Source organism: Phyllostomus discolor, chromosome 8, assembly GCF_004126475.2.
Source record: "Phyllostomus discolor isolate MPI-MPIP mPhyDis1 chromosome 8, mPhyDis1.pri.v3, whole genome shotgun sequence".
NCBI lineage: Eukaryota > Metazoa > Chordata > Mammalia > Chiroptera > Phyllostomidae > Phyllostomus > Phyllostomus discolor.
This window is the reverse complement of record NC_040910.2, coordinates 79,820,899-79,844,407: the sequence shown is the minus strand read 5'-3', so window position 1 is coordinate 79,844,407 and position 23,509 is coordinate 79,820,899. Positions and strand designations below refer to the sequence as shown.

The following is a 23,509-nucleotide window of genomic DNA, read 5'->3' as shown; positions in this document are numbered from 1 at the left end:
GGAGCCCTGGAAATACTCAAGTTGCAGGGTTTTCTGGAACAAAGAGGAAGAGAGCGCCTCTTCGTCTTGCATCCTCTGAGAGGAAGTGTCTAAACTGTCCATGGGAGCCCATGCAGGTATAAACATTTAAGGGAGAGGCCCTCAGAGTCACCACCCTCTTTCCCTGCCTGTGTCATTCTCAAGAGCTTCTTCTTACCAATGGCTGTCACTGCCTTCTTTACTTAGAACAGAGTCTCAGGAAGGTCCCCTCCTTCATGCAAACAGGGTTTTGGAAAGCCATCCCACTGGGTCTTCAAGACGTGTCTGAACCCCAGGTTGGAGTCAGGCTGGAATCCCCACTCAGGTCACAGTCAACACACACCGGTGGCAGCAGTCGGATCCAGAGGGCGAGCAAGGTGCCTCCAGAATGTATGGGTGAGGCCCCTCTAGTGGATCAGCACTTCATAGGTGAGATTAGCCACCTGTAAGAGTGACCTGCCCAAAGCAGAGGAAGGGGAGCGGGAGAAAACGAACACTTCCTGAGCACCGAGAGCTTTCTAGCTCATTTACATATTATGGCATCAAGCACTCACAACACCCTCAGAAGGTAGGAAAAATCACCCTCATTTTACAGATGAAGAAATAGAAGCTCAGAGAGATCATGTGGCTCAGATTTTGATCTCAGAGGTGTTTGGCAAGCACTGATCTATTTTCTAGCCCCTATAGTTTTGCCTTTTCCAAAACGCCAAATAAATGGAATCAGAGTGTGCAGCCGTTTGTCTGGCTGCTGTCTCTCAGCAGAAGGCATCGACACTCATCCATGTTGCTATATGCACAGCAGCCCTTTTCTTTCTATTGCAAAGTAGTATTTCATTGTATGGGTGTGCTGCAGCTTGTCTGTATTCTTTAATCAAGGGACATTTAGGCTGTCTACAGTTTGGGTCCATTACAAATAACATAGCTATAAACATTCACATACAGGTTTTGTGTGACTGTAAGGTTTTCATTTCTCCAGGAGTGAGATTTCTGGGTCATGGGGTAGATGTGTGCTAACTTTACAAGAAACTGCCAACATTTCTAAAGTGGCTACAAGCATGTTTGCATCCCCACCAGTGGCAATGCATAAGGGTTCCAGTTACTCTGCATCCCAGTCTTCGCCTGATATTATCAGCACTTCTTTCAGGCATTCTAAATAGTGGTGGTTTTAACTTGCATTTCACTAACGACTAATGATACTGAGCATCTTTTCATGTGCTTATCCTTATATCTTCTCATCCGTATTTTTGGCTACCCACGTATCTTCATTGGTGGAGCATCTGTTCAAGTCTTCTGCCCTTTCTATTGAGTTGTTTGCTTCCTTATTGTTAGATTTTGATAGTTCTTTGTACAAGCATATAAGTCATTCATCGGTTATGTACCTTGCAATTATTTTTTCTGAGTCTATGACCTTAAAGAAGTCCAATTTACAAGTGTTGCCTTTTACAGATCAAACCTTTGGCGTTGTATGTAAAAAAGCCTTTGCCTAAATCAAGACCACAAAGATGCTCTCTTGTTTTTTTTTCTAGAAGTTCTACAGTTTTAGGTTTCACATTATGGTTTATGATCCATTTTGATTGAATTTTTTTTTAATATTTTATTTATTTATTGTTAGAGAGGGAAGGGAGGGGGGCGGAGAGAGAGAGAGAGAGAAACATCAATGTGCGGTCGCTGGGGGTCATGGCCTGCAACCCAGGAATGTACCCTGGCTGGGAACCGAACCTGGGACACTTTGGTTCCCAGCCCGCGCTCAATCCACTGAGCTACGCCAGCCAGGGCTCATTTTGATTGAATTTTGTAGATGGCGATTCGTACAAATCAAGGTCCAGTCATTTGTGTGTAGATGTCCGCTTGTCCCAGTACCATTTGTTGAACAGCCTTCCCTATTTTAACGTTAGAGTTTTTCCCCTGTAAATGGTACTTTTCCACCATGTGTCAGCGTCTTGGGTCATTCATTTATTCATTCACCTACCATCATTCACTTCCTCTCGCTTCCTAATTCCAGCCATACTGGTCTTCTAGCTATTGCTCTAACACGCCTGTTATGGGCCTGCCTCTGGGCCTTGTTCTTGCCATTCCCTCCGTCTGAAATGCCCTCCTCCCAAATAGCCACAGAGCTCACTCCTTCTCTTTATCCAGGTCTCTGCTCCAAGATCACCTCATTTAAAAGCTCTTCCATGAAGACTCTATTTAAAACAGCTCTCCCAACCCTATCTTGTGCTACTGCTTATCCTGCTTTATTTGTTTTCATAATATGTATAACATGTGGTACATGTTTCATACATGTGATAACATGTATCACAATCTGACATATATTCACTAGCTTATCTGTCTGTCGACTGTACTCTCCTTCCCCCGGCCACTATCAGAATGTTAAGCACCCCAAGAGCAGGAATTTCTTCTTGTTCTATTCACTCATGTCTCCCTGGTGCCCAGACAATTCCTATACATAACTGATACCTAGCAAACAGTCATTGATCTTACTGAATAAAATCAAACAAGACACATTTACTGAGCGCCTACTAGGTGCTGGCAGAGTGCTGGACTCTGGAGATGCAACAGAGAGAAAAACAGACACGGTCCCTGCCTTTATGGGGCTCAAAGACCACCAGGAAGAGTGACATTAACTAAATAATTACAGAAATGAAATGGATAATAGCTTCTGAGTCTTGAAGAAGTACGGTGCTGGGGAGCTTGTAGTCTAATCACAGAGAATTAGTCACGGAGGTGAGGCAAGGGTGCCCTGGAGGACGGGTGATGGAGCTGAGAGCTGAAGATAAAAAGCAGTAACTGTCCTGGCTGGCATAGTTCAGCAGATTGAGTGCGGGCTGCAAACCAAACATCGCAGGTTTGATTCTCAGTCAGGGCACATGCCTGGATTACAGGCCATGGACCCCAGCAACCGCACATTGATGTTTCTCTCTTTCTCTCTCTCTCTCTCTTTCTCCCTCCCTTTCCTCTCTAAAAATAAATAAATCTTTTTTAAAAAAGCGGTAACTACACGAGGACAGGGGAGAAAGGGCCTTCTAGGCATCTGGCACTTCGTGTACAGAGACCCTGTGAGGGGAGGGAGCTCGGCATGTCCAGGGAACTAAGAGAGATGGGTGCGCCCGGTTAGGGAGTTGGGCAGGGAGAGAGGCAGGCAGCACGGCCCTGGTGTGAGCAGGGAGCGCACAGGCTGGGTCACACAAGGCCAAGAGAGAGCTGCTCTTAATTCAAGAGCAAAGGGAAGACATTGAAGGCTGGTTCCACCTCTTTAGCCACCCAGTGTACATGGATGTACACATGTTCACATGTTGAAAACACTCAACAAATGATGTTCACATGTTGAAAACACTCTTACATGTTTGCTGGTGGAAGTGTAAATTGATGCAACTTCTATGTAAAGCAATTTTACCACATCGTTCAGAATTACAAATGTATATACCTCCACCCAGCAGTTCCCTTCTAGGAACTCATTGTACAGACGGACTCGGCCAGGCATGGAGTGACATTTGCACTGGGTTATTCACTGCGCTGTTGTCTGCAGCAGCAGAAGAATGGAAACCAACCAGATGCCTCTCAATAGGAAATTATTTTTTTAACTTTATTTTAATTGTTGTTCAAGTACAGTTTTCTATCTTTTACTCCCATCCCAGCCCTCCCCACCTCCCTCCCATTTCCACCCCCCCTAGTTTTTGTCCATGTGTCCTTTATACTTGTTCCTATAAACCCTTCCCCTTTTCCCAATAGGAGATTATTGAAAAAAACTGTGCTGCCTCCATGCACTGGACTAAAATGAACCATTTAAAAAAAAAAGAATAATGAAGCCTTTTATGCATTTTTAAAAGAATTCCAAGATATATTATTAAGTTAAAAAATTCAAGTTTCACAGCTGACTTTATAAGTGACTATTGTGTGTGAGTTTAAAAGGCAAACAAACCAGGCTCAGGAAAACAGTGAGCACAGCTTTTCTGTGCACAGCGTACCTCTGGGAGGAGACCTAAGTAACCGCAGCATTACTTCCCCTCCAGAGAGGGGAACCGGCCGGCAGCTGGGAAGTGGGCCAGAGACTTTGACAGGGTACCTTCTGAATGTTTGAACCATGCAAACATCTTACCTAGCCTATAACTAAATAAGTTTGCATAACAATTATTCATTAGCTAAATGAACTAATGAATTAGGCAATTAATTTATTATTTTCCCTGGCTGGTATGGCTCAGCAGATTGAGTGCCAGCCTGTGAACCAAAGGGTTGTCACTTCGATTCCCAGTCAGGGCACAGGCCTGGGTTGCAGGCCAGGCCCCCAGTGGGGGGCACATGAGGCAGCCACACACTGATGTTTCTCTCCCTGCCTTTCTACTCCCCTTCCCCTCTCTAAAAATAAATAAATAAAATCCAAAAAAAAGAAAAATTAATTTATTAAACAAATGGCTTCCAGGTGGTACTCCTCTCTATTTAGAGAAAAACAATTAGGAAGTCCTGGCCCCTGCCCGATTCCCTAACTCCTGGTACAATCCCCATGGGGATCTCCCAACAGAGGAGCCCTTGGGGCCTCTGGGAACGTGGGTGGGATGAAAATATTCCAGTCAATTGGCATCATTTCCAGGAAGGATCTCCCTCTTTCATCCCCATACCAGCTTGTCTCGTGGCCCCACAGAGGCACATCACTTTGGGGCCTTTTCCGAGCTTTTTAAATTAGGCTTCTTGCTGAAAAGCTGTATTATTGGTCTTTGACGCAGCAAATGGCCCATAAGATGCCATATCCACATCCCTTCACATTCTCACTAAATAGTCTGATACTCCATGCTTCCCTGTATAAAAGTAAGCACCCGAAAGTACTTGCTATATTGGGAAAGCAGCTCAAGGTGGGTAAGGCCAGGATGTCTTGAGTTCCCTGGCTGCAACAACCAGAGAGCGTGGTCAGCGAGCTCTGACTACATTCCAGTGCAAAGGGCAGGGACAGCACCAGTACAGGTCTCGGGCCCACTCGGGCCCACTCGCTGTCATCACCCTGGCTTGATAAGGAGGATGAAAGGGAGACCCACAGGCGCACCTCCAGGAGTTCCATTTCTCTGGGAGGGGGTGGCGGGTGGGTGCCAGGTGCTGATGAAGGAAGGCTGCTGTGAGCTCTGTCCTGGAGCTCTGTCCCCTCTGGCAGGCCTAAAGCTTGGACCGGGCCAGCGGGTCTGGGAGGGGACGAATAAGTGAAAGGAGCAACAGAAAAGAAAGAGAACAGAGGAGGAGAGGGGATCTTCAACTTGCAGGCTGTTTGTGTTACAATGTGACTATTTCTAAACAACCCTGTGGAGAAAGGATTACTGCCTCCCCCACCCCCACACCTGTCCCATTTTACAGATGAGGAAACTGAGGCTCAGGAAAGTACAGTAACTTGCCTAAGTTCTCACAACTAGCTAGTGCCCAGGTCAGGATATGAGCCCAGGTCTCTCTGGTAACAGCTCGTTCACTTTTTAAGTCAGAAACAAGCATGTAAGCCCTGGCTGGCATAGCTCAGTGGATTGAGCGCGGGCTGGGAACTAAAGTGTCCCAGGTTCGATTCCCAGCCAGGGTACATTCCTGGGTTGCAGGCCAGAACCCCCAGTAACCGCACATTGATATCTCTCTCTCTCCCTCTCCCTCTCTCTCCCCCCTTCCCTCTCTAAAAATAAATAAATAAAATCTTTAAAAAAAAAAAGAAAAAGAAACAAGCATGTAGCTTTTTAAGAACCTGTGCCATCTGGAGAGAGAGGAAGGGAGGCAGAGAGAAAGAGAGAAACATTGATCAATTGCCTTCCATATATGCCCCAACCAGGGATCAAACTCACAACCCAGGTCTGTACCCTGACCAGGAATCGAACCTGCAAACTTTTGGTGTACAGGACAGCACTGCAACCCACTGACCCACATGGCCAGGGCACCATTTTTCTTTTAAATATGGCTTCTCAATAGGCTACTTGGTATCTATAAAATATTTTTATTCTAAAGACAAAGGAGATGAATTCTTTCCTTTTTCTTTTCTCCTTACCACGGGTTCATCCATATGAGCTGAATGGGGGAATCTCAAGTCCTTCTACCAGTCGGGAAGACAGAAGCACAAGGGAGGGAAAGGAACCCGTGTACAGCAGGACAGGCTCTGTCTGGGGGGCAACTGGTGGTGGCAGGACTCCAGGCAACGTTACCCCAGGGATCAGCCTCCAGACGTGACAGGTTCCCTCAAGCAGGCCTGATGTCCTTGGATGGCAGGTGCCTATCACTGCGCAGATTGACCTAGAACTTCCACCGTGGACACACATGCCAGCATGGCAGTGAGAGTGCAAACAAGCACCAGCCAGGGTGCAGACCACAGATAACAGATGCCCTCCTGTGGGCACTGTGCCTGCACAGTGGACACCAGAGAGCAGAGGAGAGACCCACCTAAGAGAAGGCTCATGAGCGGGTGAAGCAAAGACAAGGGAGAAAGCGATCACCTGATTACCTATCTGTGCTCATGGCCTTAGCATCACCACTCCGTGGGATGTGCGGTCGGCTGCACATGAGGAAAGTGAGGGTGACACCTAAGGAACTCGCCCAAAGTCACTACTGAGTGACAGACCTGGGATCTCAACTCGGGTGCCTGGCTCTGGCGCTCACACTGCCTGACTGTGGATGAGCGAGCCTTCATCTCCTTCTCGTCTGCTTGGAGGCAACTCCGTAAGCCTTCAGTTGGATGCATGTAAGGGCCCCGACCCTGGGTGATTTAAGGCCCACCCACCCAGGCAAACGAGGCAGGCCTGAGGGTGGAAGTCTGGGAACACAGCTCAGAAAGGCTACTGAGGATGGGAGAGGCTCCCCCGTGCTTCACACAGTACCCCCCCCCCCACAGCCCGTCTCTTGGCTCTGACCACCTCTGTGCCCCGCCATGGTTTCCTGCCTCCCCTACCTTGTTGCCTCCACCTGTGCTTCCGGGCACCTGCCCCCAGTGACCGTGCTCACTGTCCCCTCTGGCATCACTGGGGCTGGCGGAGAGCTGCCAACATGCTGTTAACAAAGCCGTCCCCCTTGCCAGTGCCCTCCTGGACGCCCCTCACCGGGGCTGGACACCCACTGCCTGCCTCCTGGGAGAGTCAGCACACCTGGATCGGCACTGACAGTGAACGGAAGGTCATGGGACCACCCCCAGGAGCCAGTCACAGGCAAGGGACACTGCTCTCCCAAACCCTGGCCCTAAGAACTAGCTCTGTGACCCTGAAAAAAGGCTCAACCTCTCTGAGCTTCCATCTCCCACCTGCAAAGCAGGGCTCCCTAGCAGTTTAGCTGGATGAGCACTCGGTGTGCGTTACTCCTCTCCATGGCCCTCGAGCCAGGTACGGTCATTACTCCACTGGACAGATGAAAGCCAGGCTGAAAGAGGCAAGGTGAGTTACAACTTGAGTGGCATGGCGATGTGACCCAGGTCTGTCTTTCTCCACCAATTTCAGGCTCACAGGAACCCACACGACTGTTTGCTGGCTTCCTCCCTCCCCTGCTTCCAAGATGGTGGCAAAGGGAGGAAGGGACAGGCTTCACAGGGGATGGGAATGGTTAGGCTTCACAGAAGCCTAACCACGTCGCTGCTACACGTTGGTGTTTCTTCTTGGTTCACACAGGCTGCACTCCACTCCTCCGGGGCTCTGTAAACTCCAGGAAGGGAGAGACCAGGGCTCTGCGTGTCCAGGCAGGGAGGGACGGTGTCTGGGAGCACAGGTGCTTGGCAGGGTGCTGGGCACAGTGCAACTGTGAGGGCTCAGGTGCCCAGGGGAAGGTGGGGAGGGTAACAAGCAGGGACAGGCCAAGTCCACAGACAAATAAGACATGACGGGGAGTGGGCTGGAGAGAGGTGCGTGGAGCACCTCGGGGGCGGAGGAGGGAGTGGGGAGGACGGCTTCCTCAGAGGGACATGTCCGGGCACCAGCACGCACCGTGTCCTGTGATAGGCTCTTTGGCTTCATCTTATTTAATTCTCACAAGGGAGGAAACCGAGCTCAAAGTCAACACCCTTGAAAATCCACTGAGCTGGGATTCAAATCCAGCTCTGTCTGGTTCTGAAATCCATGCCCTGTCCTCTACACAGGCTGCCATCCGAGGGGACGCCCACTCCGGGTCTCAAAGAATGACGTCCAGAATAAATGAATCACTTCCACAGCAAAGTGAAGAAACACATTCTCCCCAAATCTCACATCACACCAGCTGGAAAAGCAAAGATAAAGGTCACTGGAGACACGAACATGGCGAGAAGAGCCGTCTGAGCAAATGTCAGCTTCTTCTGTTGCTGAGTTCCTGCTCTCTCACCAACGAGACCGATGGATGGTCCGGAACTGCTGCTGCTGATTAGTTCCAGGAGCAGTGAAGTCTTCAGGACAGCTCCACTCTGAGCCTCAGTTTTGTTTTTTATACTGTAGGGCAGAGATCATTAGAAGTGGATGAGGGAAGCGATGGGAGAGGGAGGACAGGGGAGATCCCAAGAACTGTGGCCGTCTAGGCCGCAGGCGTCCCCTGCAGGGGCCTCTTGAAGGTGGTGGAATCTCTAGGTGCCAGGATCCCCCCTTTCTTCTCTACTGGGAACGGGATTGGGAGGAAGGCTAAGACAGACACTGGGGAGTTAGAATTAAACGTAGTGGCATGCCCATCGTTCCCTTTAAGAGGAGTCTTGTTTGGGGGGAAAAACACCTCAGGTAGAGGGGGAACCTCAGAAGCCATCTAGCCCAATTGGAGTTCTAAGAAATGAATCCTGGACCCAGTATCTGCAGATTCTGACTGAGAAGAGCAGGGAAGTGGGGCATGTTCTAGCTCTCTAGGGTTTCTAACGCCAAAGTGTCAGGACCAGCAAGTTGGTCTGTATTCCTGACTCCCTCCCTTTCTCCGCCAAAACAGATACTTGAATGTTTCCTTAATAACCCTGCCTCAGTGTGGATACTTACAGAGACAGGGAGCTCACTACCTACCCGCCACCCCCTGCCCCAAACAGCTCTCTCTTCTCTGAGACATCACAGGACTCCTGGCGGCTTTGTCACCACTGCTTCCAGTGAGACTGCTCTCTTCCTTCTTCCTGCTGCCCCATCTCGGCTTATTCAGTACTGCTAGGCAAAAATTTGCTCTTAGGAATTATGGGTGCGACCCTCTCCTCCAACACACACGCCAATGCAATCAGAAGGGCATCTGCCATCCAGGACATTTGGGCTCCCAGAGGCTGGGAGCAGCTGGATTATTCTCAACGGTGGAGCAGAGGCGACCCCTGTTGGCCACGGAAATTACAGCTCACGATGTCAGAGCCCAGCGCTTACTTTGTTCATGATCCAGTCGGCATCTTCAATGGCTCTTTTAATAATCTGCTGGATTCTCTCAGGATTGTCTTCATCTGAATGAACCCGGAAACTCTGAAAGTTTAAGCATAAAAAAAAGATGACGGCAAAATCCACAGGCCCAGCAGCTCCAGAGCACCAGTCCCAGGCCAGCCACACTGCGGGTGTCTTACACTCAGCATCTCACTCACCCCTCCATGGAGAGCTGGGATTCCGCCTAGAGATGAGGACACAGAGGCTCAGAAGTCTTAACCTGCTGCTAAGCAATGATGTCGGCATTTGAATCCTGGTCTAACTGACTGCATACTCCTGCCAGCAGGCCAGTTGTGAGAAGGAAGAGTGGCCCCAAGTTACCCCTAAATCAGGCTGGGCCCAAAGGTTATCAGGCAGGGGGAAGGGGTGGTCAGTAGAAGGCCTAATGGAAACTTCCATCCCTGTGTTTCATTTGCCCCTGCCAAGAAACTGCTTTCACTAGGGTGAGACCTTTGCTTGGCTTCACAGTGGGGAAGAATGGGGCTTCTCCTGGCCTGTGCTGGAAAGCCAAGTAGAGAAGGCAGGGGCCGTGGAGGGGGTGGTCTGGGGAAATCCAGCCAGGCCCAGTGCAGAGCCCAGGCTGCTGCTGGCTTTTGACCAGACACGCACGCTGGAAAAGCAGCCTGAGGTTTAGGTTCACACAGGGCACTCAGGGCCTTTCAAAAGTACAGACACCTCTTCTGCCCTGTTACTCTGGACTGCACACCTCCCCCTTCCTGTCTTCAGGAGCACTCACCTCAAGTGCTCACCTCCAGGAAGTCCTCCTTGACTCCCTCAGGCAATGCCTGCTCCCTTCTCCACATTTCCACATCCCTCTGTTGCTTCCTCTATCTTTTTACTTTCCATATTATATGTGTATTCATTTTAGTTTTTCACTTTTTATTTGTAAGTAATTTCTAACCTATAGAAAAGCTGCCAAGAACAAAACAATTTGCCTTCAGAATCACCGACTGTTAACATTTTGCCACATTTGCTTCATCCTTCTCTTTATCTGTGTTTCTTTAAAAGTTTCGGGAGCATTTAAAAGTTGCAGACGAGCTCTTAACCACCACTTAGGTGTGCATTTCCTCACAACAAGGCATTCTCTTGACAACCACAGTAATTGAATTCAGAAAATTTAACATTGATACAGTGCAGCTGTGTCTCTCTAATTTATAGCCCATGTTCCAATTTCATGAATTTCCCCAATAACATCCTTTACAATAATTGCTCTCTTCTGGTTCAGGATCGAATCTGGGATCATGGGTTACATTCAGCAATCACATCTCTTCAGTCCCCTTTAAAACAGAGTGGTCCTTGTGCCTTTCTTTGTGTTTCGTGACATTGACGTGATGACAAGAACAGGCCAGTCGTGCGGTAGATGGCCCCTTGGTCTGGGTTTATTGACGTTTTCTCGTGGTTAAATTCAGGTGAGCTTGGATGACAGAAACACCTGTCAAAATGATGATGTGTCCCACACCGTTTCAACTATCCATCTAGCTGCCTAATTCAAGGCCTGTTGCAGAGCTGGGGGCGGATGATGCATTCATCCTCTGTTTCCTGAACAAAATCCGAGGGAAGAGCTGGGCTGCCCAGCACTGATTTCTGGTGGCTCTTACGGAACTGCCCCCTGAAAGACCATCCCTGCCCCTGCCCCTGCCCCTGCCCCTGGCTCCCGACTCCGTAACAGGCCCTGTGTTATAGGAAGCACCCCCAACCCCAGGCCCAGAACACTCTGCTCCCACCTGCCTGACAGCGTGTTTGTAATGCTCCTGCATGCCCTTGGTGGGCAACTGTCGGCAACAGCGCAGCAGGTATCGGTAGAGCTGCAGGGGCCTCTGGACCAGCTCTGCCCCCGGGAGCGGGGCCATCTGCAGACCGTCTGTCCCTGGAAAACACAGAGCGTCACTCCTCAGGCATCAGGCGGTGACTCTCAGCCCTGGCCCCCAGGTTCCAGTGCTCTGCGCAGTGGACTGGGCAGTCAATCTTGCAGAAGTCTCAGCCCAGAGCAGGCCAGCAAGGAACAAAAGTGAGATGTTCAGCCTCATCCTGGCATCTTCTTTCTGGACCCCAACCTCAGGTAGTGGGTAAGGAGGTGTCACTGGCAGGCAGAGCAGGGGAGACAAGCAGGAAAAGCCTGCATTACAATTGCTGAGAAAACATCTAACCTCAAACAACAGCGGGCAGGGTGCCCAAGGTCCGAACCTCACTACTCAAAGTACAGCCAATAGCATCCACATCAACTGAAAGCGTGTTAGAAATGCAGAGTCTCAAGCCCCACCCTGGACTGACTAGACAGAACCCGCACTGTAATCGGATGCCCAGGAGATTCACATGGACGTTAAGGTCTGAGAAACACAACCCTGGAGCGCTCTGCATGATTTCATTTTACTGTGCGTTATAAACAGGAATAATAATGAGCTTTTGTTCTGTCACATGTGTGCTTTACATGTGATTAACGCACACATTAAAAAAATCAGTGCAGAGAGGTCTGACAACCTGCCCAAGGTCACACAGCTGGTAAGGATAGAGCTGTGATGTGAACCCAGATGGGTTCCAGAGCCCAGATTTTTTTTTTTTAATTTTTAAAGCTTGATTTCAGTGTGATTAACATACAATCACATATTTAAAGTGTACAATTTGGCGTCGACATATGCACACAACTAAGAAACCATCATCACAATCACTAGAGTGAATATTTCCACCCCACGTGTCCTTGAGTCACTGTGACCCCTCCCTCACGCCCTCGCCACCCTCCTGCCCCAAAGCAACCTCTGGTCTCTGTCACTACAGATGAGTTTGCGTTTCCCTGAGTTTTACACAGAAGAATCGTATGTCATGTACTCCCGTGTGTCTGCAGAACCTATACTTGCATGCTTCGTATTTATAATGGCTCTTTCCGAAGAACGCGCAACTCCGATCTGGCCCCTTATTTTTCGAAGTAGGAAACTCAATTAAGAGCACAGATACTTTTTCCCAATGGTAGATTCTAGAACATAAGGATTTGTCAAGGTTCCATTAAGTATCTCCCAGTACATAACTGTCCCCTCCTTTATGCTCACTGCCCTGTGGGCTCCCACCAGGACCTCTGCCACGGCATCTTCCCTGGTGTCCCTGCTTCCAGCCTGTCGCTTCCCAGTCTCCTCCAGACCGATGCCTGGGCTCATCCCACAGTCGGCCACGAAGACCTTCTCCCAGCCCCCAAAACAGCAAGTAAGCCACCTCTCGGTGCCTTTGCACATGCAGCTCCCTGGGCATGGCACACCCTTCTGCTCTCCATGTGAGGAACTCGTGTTTATCCTTACAGGTCCAGCTCATTGTCACTTCCTCTGGGAAGCCCTTCCTGACTGTCCTTCCCGGGGGCCGGCAGTGCCCTGTTTATGGAGCTGACACAGTGCTTCCCACACTGCCAGGGATTCATCCGCTGCCAGGCCTGTGGAGCCTGGCCCAGGCCCCAGCGCTTGGTGCCCTGTTTATTGAACTGGACTGAATGGAATCTGTTATCTTTTCTGTACAGATTTCCCCTCTATGACAGAGAAGCTCACTATGTTCCAAATGAAGGGGCTAAAAGACCAAGATTAAGTGACTGGCCTTATTTTTAAAGTAACATTTGAAAATAAAAATAAAAAACAACCCCTCCCCCTCAAAAATAAAAAAAGGAAGAACCAGAATTCTAAATCTATCAGAGGTCCTGAAACTAAGAAAAGAAACGCACTGAGCAGCATTAATTTCAGAGGCTCCTTCCCTCCTTTTGCAGCATGTTATCTTCCTGGCAACGATAAATGTCTGTCTCCACAGCTAAGTTTGCCAATTGCTCATGGTATTCCGGGCTCTAGCTCTGACCCTGGGGTGGGCAGGTGGTTATCTGACCCCCACCACCCATCCACCCTTGTGGTAACAGCCCCAGATGTGCAGCTGGTGATCTGCTCTTGGCCAGGTCAGCCCACGAGGTCTGGGTGGAGCCCCACTCCAAGCCTGACCAATCAGAGGCCCGCATCCAGGGGTCACAGGGATTGGTTCACAGATGGGCACGTGATGGGACCTGAGTGAATCTCAACACCTCTGCAGGAGTGACTGGAAAGGACTCAGTTCTTTCTGTCTAGACCTGATACACACATACGGAGAGAACTTGTTCTCTCTCAGGGAAGCCATCTTGCCTCCCCTGGAAGCCTGAGACTGAAGCCACAGCAGAAGGCAGAGCTGAGAATCTGAGCAAAACCTAAGTCTGAAGAACTCATCTGAGTTCTAAAACCATCCACCTGAAGGCAGTCCCACTCCTAGACTTCTCAACGATCCAAGACAATCCCATTTGCCAAAGCAGCTTGGGTTTGTTTCATCGCTTGCAACCAAAAGCGTCTGAACTGATCAGAAAATCTCAATCTCCCAAATTCCTCCTGCACAACGAGCTGAGGGACTCAGCTCTAAGGAAGGGTGCAAACCAGGCAGGGGTCCCAAGGTCCTGGTGCCCCCAATATCAACCTGCCAGTCTGACTAGCTGAGCTTCAGCCCAACACACTGAGGGGAACCCCATCCAATGGGGCAAAGACTTTCAAGTGCCCCCGGAGAGGACATACCACTGAAGCCCCCAATCTGATGGGCAGATTCCACTGGCAGGCTTCCCCAAACTATATAAAGTGCTAATCAAATATTGTAAAATGCTAATGGTGTACCAGATGGCTACCAGCTGCTGTCTTCAAAATTAACATTTGGAAAGAGCACAACTTTGTTTCATTACTTTAAGCCCAAGCAATACTTAGAAACCAACCAGCAAGTATGGGCGGGAGATTATTTTCAGCTCAATTATAATTCTTAGTCATTCTCAGTAATAACTAGCAGAGAATGCATGTGTGGGTCTGCTCAGAAGAATCAAATGAAACATGTTTTAATTTAATTTAAAGTGTGGGTTTGCTATTATTTAAGGGGCAATGAACTTCACAACATAATATCATTGCTAAAACTAATAATATCATTGTAGTCAAACACTGTGGCCCTGGAACACTCACTTTGCATATCCTGCACCTTGGACTTGACCTTAGCCTCTTCACTTGGGCTCCCTGCCACTGGGAAGGTTCTGCCATCGTCCCAGGCAACCAAACCCCACCCATTACAGAACCGACCCAGCCTTTTCCTTCTCCCTCAATCCCCATGTCAGCAGTCTCTAAGCCCTATCGAATCCTACCTCTAAATGCCCCCTCAAATCCGTCCCCTCCTCTTGTTCCCACGGCACACCCTTGGTTAAGGCTTTTATCACAGCTCACGTGGACAACCCCAAGAGTTCCCAGCAGGTCTCCCTGTCTCCCAATCTACTCCCCTCCCAACATCCCTCATCACTCCTCCACCTGCCAGGCACGCCGACGCGCCACCTATATAGTTCCTTTAATGACAACAACCACACAACCACACAACAACTACAACCACTTACCATTATTACTACAGCTCCCTTACTGAACAGTTGTCATGTGATAGGCCCTATTCTAAACAATGCACATAAATTAACTGATTTTAATCCTCACAATAACATTTCAAAAGGGTACCATTATGCTCTCCTTTTACCAATACCAAAACAGAGGCAACAAGAAGGCCAAAAATTTGCCCAAGGCCACACAGCTATGAGTGCAGAATCACGATTTCCACCCAGGAAGTCTGGCTCCGGAGGCCACGGTGGGTGCAGCCTAGAACACTGGCCCCATCCCGCAATTGGACTCTGACTCACCCTGCAGTTGACATTCGTGGTTCTTCCTAATGACTGCCCCCCCACACATCCACACCCTAACTTCTTTTTAAGAGGTGACTTCTTCCCCTGGAGTTTGGCCTGCTGAAACTGCCACCAGCAACTCCATCTCACCCAGCCACAAGAAGAGCATCAGACTCATGCCAGGCCGATTGAACACTGGGTCCTTGAACAGTGTTACACAGAGCCTGAAAATGAGTTCGTGCGCGCCCGCAGCAGTGTGTCTGATCAGCCTCCTCCTGCTCCAAACTGTCCTTAGAGTTCCCGCTGCCTGGCCTTCCAGAATGTCTAGATCCCTACGTGGTTCCCCAGCCTCCTCCCTTGATCCTGGGAGCTCCTAACACACTCCCAGTACATTTCTCTCTGGTTGTATCCTCCTGCCTCCTCTTGCGCCACACAGAACTAGACTCTCCCCCTCGCCTGTGTGCCCACTGCCTGTTGCACCTGCTTAGGTCACAGCAGGATGGCCCCGCCCTCCAGTTTGTCCCTCCATCTCCCCCGCCAGACCAAGCTCCAGGAGGGCCAGCGCTGTCAGATCCCTCCCCTCCATCCCCTCGATGCCCCGCACACAGGGGCCTCCTCCTTAAATGCTTGCCAACTGATCAACCTCCAAATCTGACCAGTCCCCACACCTGAGAAAGCAAACAACAGCTCAGCCTTCACCCTGCCTTCAGGTCCTGGGGACCCAAATGTGCCTGAGACGGATCCACGCTCCTGCCCACTGTGAAGTGACGGCCTCCGCCCTCGCAGTGCCCTCCCCCTCCCGCCCACCCACTCCAAGCCTGTTCCCGTGTCCTCAGCCTCCCTGCAACAGACCTGCAAGCGACACCTCAGTCTGCAGAGGCCATCAGACAGGAATATCCTCAAGTTTCCCCACCATGAAACGCATCCTCACCTGAGAGCAGACGGACAGACTAGCACACTAAGCATGGTGCTGGGCACCTTTACAACAATCCTCCGACCAAAAGCACTGCCCCCACGTTGCAGCCGGGAAGACTGAGGCCAGGATGCACAACTGGGGAGTGGCAGCGCTGGGGTGTGAACTCTCAGAGCTGCAGCCTCCCTGAGTTCTCGGAGGAAAGGGGCCCTTCCTTTTCCTAGGCTCTGCTAGACTCTCAGGGCCACTCTCCTGGGTGAATCCAATACCCTTCTGACGTGTGTCCTTTCGGTCCTTCATCTCTGAGAGCCTTGCTAGATGGCCTTCAATGGTGTCCACAGAACAAACTCTGGGTCACTGGTATATGTAACACATGCCTTTGTGTGCCGGCAGGAGGGGAATGGTGTTCTAGGCTTTCCCCAGGCAGCTGCCAATCTCTGACCCATCTGTAACCAAGTCCCCGCACACTCCGACCTCTTCCTGCCTCTGTCTCCTCTGTCACTTAGCTACTGCTACCGTCCCTGGCACACACTGGTCACTTGATAGAGGGGTGTCATAGTGAGTCCTCCCTCTCCCTGACAACTTAGAAGCCGCCCTCCTGACCCCTGAAGACTGAGTGGACCAGTGAAAGCATGTGGGCGCCAAGTCACGGTAAGAGTGACGTGAGCGTTGAAGAGGAGAACTCACACCTGCTCAGGGCAGCAGCTCCCTAAAGTGAGGTCTCTCTCCCCGGGCCTTCTCCACCCCTGGAAAGGCAGCGTAGGGGGGAAACAATATGTTGTGATGCCCTTTTAATGCTTCTATCCAGAATTAAAGGGCTTGTTCCAAGAAGCCTCCGCTGCAACGTGAAACTGGGGGAGTTTGTGGAGTCCGCTGATTCAGTTAGCTCTGGATACCTCAAAGAGGAAAAGTACAGCTTTTTTCTTTTAAATCAAATAAAAGATCAGGTGAAGTTCATTTAGCTTTTTCCTGAATCAGAACTGAGTCCAGGTCATTCAGCCTTTCGTGGATTAGAAAGGTATAAAAACACCTAAGGTAGCATGGCTTGGCTCCTAGTGGGCTCTCAGTAAAAGGTGTTAACTGAGTGAAGAGAAAAATAGTCCAAAGTAGGCAGTCTTTCCAAACCGGAACACCGCGGAGCTCAAAACCACCTTCCCCCACCCGGTGTAAGAGAAATCTCTCCCCCCACATCCTTGTCAGCCCAGGGTGTCAGAAAATCCTTTTGTTTCTGAGCTCAAATCTGCTCTGCAAAATTCTACTTATTGTTCTGAGCTCTGCCATCTGGGCAAAAGTCTCTCTGCTGACCAAGTCTAGTCTTTCCTTATTCAAAGTCGAGGACCCCAGCCCTCCAGTCGTTTATATTCCAGGATAACTACCCCAAAGGTGCTATGATGCCTCTCTGAATGCTTCTCCAACCCACTCTGAACACACCCCTCCTCCTCACGATTGATCTCACCCTTAAAGCCACAGTGTGCTGTGTTCTGATTAGTTCCATGGGCACTGGAGCTCAGGTGGCAACGCCACCTCCTCCACCGGGGAATCCAAGGAATGCCACTCGGACAGCACTCTGTCTGGGCCCTTCCACAACCCTGGCATTCAGCTCAAAGGCACCTTTTCCTCCATGATCAGTTCTTTCTTTGTTTTCCATGAATGAGGCTTAAGTCTCCTTCCCCACCTGGGATTTTGCCAGGTCAGTCCAGAGTGCCTGGGGTCTGCCACAATCTCCGGGGCACCTGATCCTGTCTGATATCCCGTTCAGCTCCATGCAGCACAACAAAAGTACAGATGGTCACACACCAGGTCCTAGTGGGGTTCAATGAGAGCGAGACTAACCCCAACAGGCTGTGTCAGTCACCCATACAAGGCCATTCAGAGCATCTAACACGTGTGTGACTCTGGACTCAGCCCTGGGACCAAAGACAAAAGGCCTGACGTGTCACTGAGCAGCCCTGTCCCGAGCCTCCTGCAAAGCTGATGGCATGTCTTACTAGCTACCATGTGCCAGGTAGATAGTGAAAGCTTTACATGTGTTATCTGTCATGTGTCCTCACAATGGCCTTACAGGGTGCTATCAGTACCCATTCTATAGGTGAGAGAACTAGGGCTCTGAGAGGCCACACGGCTAGGACGTGCTCAGGTCCATTTGATTCTCAAGTCCATGCCCTGGCCTGCCTCTAGCACCACCTGCCGTGTCCCATCGGAGCCACCCACACAGCGCTGCCCAGAGCAGGCTGAAGACCTCACAGAGAACCTGCCCCCCTCCCCCCCAGGGACTCACTCAGGACCCGGGCCAAGCAGCTACGAAAGCACCTGATTGCTCTGTTATTCGGCACTTATTTTCCAACTTTCTTCATAACAAAACATAACTGCTTCATGCTTTTCAAAAACCCAAGGAGCACTGTCTATAACTCCCCCCTGAATATAGAATGAAAAAAAGTCACAAGGCTGATGTAAATTACACAAAGAAAAGGAGGAGCTAAGGATTTGCTTAAAAAGCTCTTAGGATACCCCAAAGAGAATACAACAGAATAAAGGAAAAGAGTGAAAATAAAGCCACAAAGGAATTCCTGGGAGCCAGTGGTAGCAATGGCACAGATGCTGAGAAACAGGCCTATGGCCCCATTTAGCCCACTGTCTCTCCCTCACCTGTGCCCCGACAGAGGGCACCTAAACATAAAGCTGGGGGGGGGGGGGGGCATCCTATATTTAAAGAGAGAGAATGGAATGAAACTAGAGAAACATAACCAGAACTTATGCCCTACTGAGCACCAATACAAGCTAAATTAAGCCTGCATAGGCCATTGTTTAAATATGCAATTATTCTTCTCGATGAGGAAAGTCACAATATGGGACCGAAGAGGTTCTGCTCCCCCCGACTCCGGGGCTCCAGCCTGCACATGCACATTCCCCCAAGCAAGGAATGGGGCGGCTATCCTTACTCCCCGGTCCCTCTGCTACGTGGTCTGGGCCCTCAGGGCGCACCCTCCATGTCCCTCACCCCTCCACCATCCCCAAACCCACCCACCTCATCCCCGAGCACCGCCTTGGTTCCCATGCCTCCTTCACACTGTCCCAATCCCTCCCAGTCAGTCTCTCTCCTTCCAGTCCGACCCCCACAGTGCCACCCAAAGACACATCCTGAAGAACACACCCTGTCACTCCCCTTCTCCAAAACCCCCGGTGGAGCACTCCTTACGTGTGGCCTCCCAAAATCTGGTTCCAGCTTCTCTCATCGAACTCATCTCTTGTGGTCCTTACCACACGTCCTGCATTTTAGCAACACTCTGAACTTGGAGGTTAAGTTCATGAACTTTAGGATCAGACAGTCTGGGTTCAAATTCTGGCTCCGCTACTTGCCATTTGTGGGACCTTGAGCAAGTTTCTTAACTTCCATCTCAGAGTTTGCTGCACATCTGTCAGCGGGGCCACTAATAGTATTTCCTGCCCAGAATCACAGTGAGGGTTAAGTAACGCTCCTAAACCACTCAGCACGATGCCTGGCACTCACTGTGTGCTTACTAACTGTTCGTTGTTATTGTTAATAACATCTCTGAAATGCGCTTTTCAATACCTCTTTTCCCACTACCTTAAATTCTTTACCTACCTCAAGAATTCCACTTTATCCTTAAAGATCCAGTGCCTATGTTAGTTCCTCCATGCTGCCCACACTCCTGTAATGGAGTCATCATACTGTGCTATAACCATCTGTGTAACAATGTGACAGAAAAGCATAGGGCAGGTTTGAGCACAAACAATCCTGGTTGGTGCCCTGGCTGGGTAGATTAGTTGGTTAGAGCATCGTCCCAATACACCAAGGTTGCAGGTTTGATCTCTGGTCAGGGCACATACAAGAAACAACCAATGAATAAATAAATACGTGGAACAACAAATTGATACCCCCTCCCTTTCTCTCCCTTCCTCTTTCTCTCTCTCTCTCTAAAACCAATAAAAATTCTTTTTAAAAGAAAGAAAAAGCCGGGCTGGTGTGGCTCAGTGGATATTGAGCACCAGCCGGCTTGTGAACCAAAGGGTCGCCAGTTCAATTCCCAGTTAGGACACATGTCTGGATTGCAAACCAGGTCCCCAGAAGGGGGTGCACGAGAGGCGACCAGACATTAATGTTCCTCTTCCTCTCTCCCTCCCTTCCCCTCTGTCTAAAGATAAATAATTAAATATTTTTAAAAAATAAAACAAAATACAAACAAATAAACCTGGCTTAGGAGCCTACCTCTTCCATTTACTAGCTATGCGATCCTGGGCAACTTGCTTGGGACTTCTGCCTCCTGCTCTGTGTCCTGGAGAACAGAAAATGCGCCTCATGTGGGGAGGGGTTGTAAAGACCAAGAAAGAGAACCTAAGTAAAGTGCCTAGCACAGGGGCTGGCACACATTAGGTGCCTGAACGAACATCTTACCCTTTCCTACTCTACCTGGCCATGTTCCTTGCTGACTGTAACTTTCTGGAGTGTAGAACCCACATTGCACTAGACACCCCTCCACAGGTAACAGTGCTCAGAACATAACAAAAGCCCAATAAATGTGTGCTGATTGATTCCCTTTTACCAGAAAGGAAATGAAAGCCAGGAGAAAACTGACTATCCTGAAGTCACAAAGCCAGTGAGTGGCAGAGCCACGTCTCAAACTCAGGTTCTTTGGGTCTGAATCCTCAGCTTTTTCTATCACACCTGGTATCTCAAGGCTAAGGTGTCAAGTTACATCTGACAGCCCAAACTGCCCTGGGCCATTACTGGTTTCAAATACACATAGGGAGCTCTTCTAGCCAAAGCAAATCAGAAAAACTGCAAAAGGCAAACATGTTTGTCTCAGACTGAAGCAACCAGCAACCTGCACCGAATCACTGCTCCTGTTAGAGTGCTCTGTGCCAATGGCCTCCCGCACACGGCCACGGCACATCGCGCTGGTTTGAGGATGAAAGAAGAGGACTACTATTTGTATACCTACCAGGTGTCAAACACGGGGGAAAAGACTTCACAGGGACAACCTCATCTACAACCCTGCTCCTCCCACATTGCAGAGGGAAAAAAACTGAGGCTCAAGGACACACAGAAATAGGCGAGAGCCACAGCTGGGCTTTGTACCCACATCTCTGCCTTCCTAACTCAAGCTCTTTCTACACACACCCAGGGCGTGTGTGAGAGGACCCTTGAGCTGAAAGCTCCTGGTTTATCCTTTTCTTCTCCCTACTTCCACCCGGCCTCTTTGCTGGTCCCCATATACCCAAGCATTCTTCCAGGCTGCCCACATGGGCCACACCGCCTGCCCCTCTATGTATCCAAGTCTCATTGAAGAGGCCTTCCTTGACCACACTACGGTTCCTTCTATTTATCTTCATGACACTCTTTACTACCTGAATTATAGTTGCTTCTGTTTGTATTCCCCCACTGGAATGTAAGCTCTATAAGAGCAAGGAGTTTATCTAGCTGTATCTCTAGTAAAGTGCCTGACATACAGTAGGCACCCACGAGCACACATGTTGAAATGCTAATCGCTGAGCACCAACAAGGTGCTAGGTGCCACAGATGCAGAAACAAACAAGACAGCCCCTGACCCCATAGAACTCGCACTTAACAAGTGGAGACAACAAAAACCACTTATTCAATTATAACTAAATGCTAAAAGTGGAATTCAGGTCCTGGAGACTGGCTCATGGGGTCCCTCATCCAGCCAAGGGTCAGAGAAGTTTTCTTAAGAGAGGGACGTTTAATCTGAGGTCAGGAGGAAGAGGAGGATCTGGCTGGAGGAAGGTGAACATGGAGGGGTGGTGAAGGCAGAGAGAGCAGCCCACAGCCCACACGCAGGCCTAAGGGAGGGAGGGACTGCCATGCCCACAGGAGCCCCCAGAGGCAGGGAGGGAGAGCAAGAGCAAAGAGGATACTGTCTAGGAAGATGAGGTCAGATTCAGAAGGGTCTGGTAGGTGGTGAGGAGTTCAAATTAGTCCTACAGCCCATCAACTGACGGGTAAATACAACAGGGTACCTTCATACGATGGAATATTATTTTATAATTGAAAAGAAATGATACACGCTACAACATGGGTGAACCTTAAAAACGTTACACTAAGTGAAAGAAGCGAGTCACAAAGTACCAAATGTATGATTCCATTTATGAGAAATGTGCGGAGGAATAGGCAAATCCATAGACACAAAATAGCTTAGCACTTACTGGGGCTGGAAGGGATGGGAGATTGGGATGGTGACAGCTAAAGGGGGGGTTTCTTTGGGGGGATGGTAATGAAAATGTTCTAAAGTTGATTATAGTGCTGGGTGATGCTCAAATGTGTGAACGGACCAGAAGACATTCAATTGTGCACTTTAAATGGGTGAATTGTATGCTATGCAAAGCAAACGAAATAAAACATTAGTCTTAAGGGCTAAGGGATCTCAGCCACTGAGTGACTTGATCTGTTATTCAGAAGCATACATCAAATCGTGAAGGTTACTCCGGGTAAGCTCGCTCACGGGGTGCTCCAGGCAGATGGACCATGCAGGGGCCACATCTTGTTAAAAAGGGCAAATCGAGGCCGACCAGCGAGTGTGCGCCAGACAATGAATATTTCACTAGTGGGCCCGGCAGCCGAGCATCGCAGAGACGCCTGGAGATCCCTGGGCTCCCTGTGGCACCCCCATAGACCTGGGCCTTCTCCGCAGCTCCGAGCCGCCCGGGAGAGGCCTGCTACAGGCCTGGAGCATCCGAGAATAGCGCTCGGGAGAACCCAGCTCTCCAGAGGCACGTAAGAGGGACAGGGGTTGGACGAATCGCTAGGCCTTCCACGGGCCACGCAGAGCCGAGGACACCCGAGGCTTCACATCCCCAGCCCGCCCGTCACCCAGCGAGACCGAGCCCTGCACACCCACCCGTGCCCCCGCCCTCCGCCGAGGCGGCATGGCTCACCCGCCTCCACTGGGAAACGTCAACCCCGGACGCGGCGGACGCGAGGCCACAAGTGCGCCTGCGCCTCCGGATCTGCTCAGCACCGCCCCCGCCTGGTCACTGTGCGCCGAGCGCCCTCTGTCGGCCGCGCGAGGGACTCGGGGTCTGTTTATAGGGGAACCAAATACGCCGTTTCTAGTGGGTGCCCCTTCCCTAATCGGACCCTATCCATTTGAAAAAGAAAGCTGTTCCACTGACAGCCTTCTTACGCTAGCACCCACGCTTCCTTCTGGCTGTTGCTACCTCGGACATAAGCCTTGAAGGCAGGCTGTCCCCCATATTCCCGGATATGGATTGCTGCTAAAATACTGGGAGTGTTCAAGATCTGTGAAAAAGCTTGCTAGAGGACTTTCCTAAAACACTAGTATTGATGACAGGAATTATATTTGGATGGGAATCTGCATTTTGAGTCATTTCATCAACTTACAGTCTTATAACACCTGTCAAAAGAATAAATATGACAGTAATAGGCATGCTTCCTTTCAGACCCATCCTATAATTATAATTGAGGAAAAGAATACAAAATTTAAACTCAGAGCTACTGCCACTATCATTCTTTGAAAATGAAATATGCTGTTTTATTAAATAGGCTCTCCCTGCTGTCTAATGTTTAAGCTTAAGTGCTTC

At 49.8% G+C, this 23,509-nt stretch overlaps 1 protein-coding gene across 1 annotated transcript; it reads right to left on the bottom strand.

Moving 5' to 3' along the window:
* Positions 1 to 7,938: 7,938 nt before the first annotated feature.
* Positions 7,939 to 22,942, bottom strand: LYRM9 (LYR motif containing 9). The gene is made up of 4 exons (XM_028520289.2): positions 22,844 to 22,942; positions 11,069 to 11,211; positions 9,294 to 9,386; positions 7,939 to 8,405 (listed from the first exon to the last, which is right to left on the bottom strand). Exons 2-4 carry the CDS (start codon positions 11,192 to 11,194, stop codon positions 8,388 to 8,390), a joined length of 237 nt encoding a protein of 78 aa, XP_028376090.1. The 5' UTR covers positions 11,195 to 11,211; positions 22,844 to 22,942; the 3' UTR covers positions 7,939 to 8,387.
* Between the last annotated feature and the right edge of the window lie 567 nt (positions 22,943 to 23,509).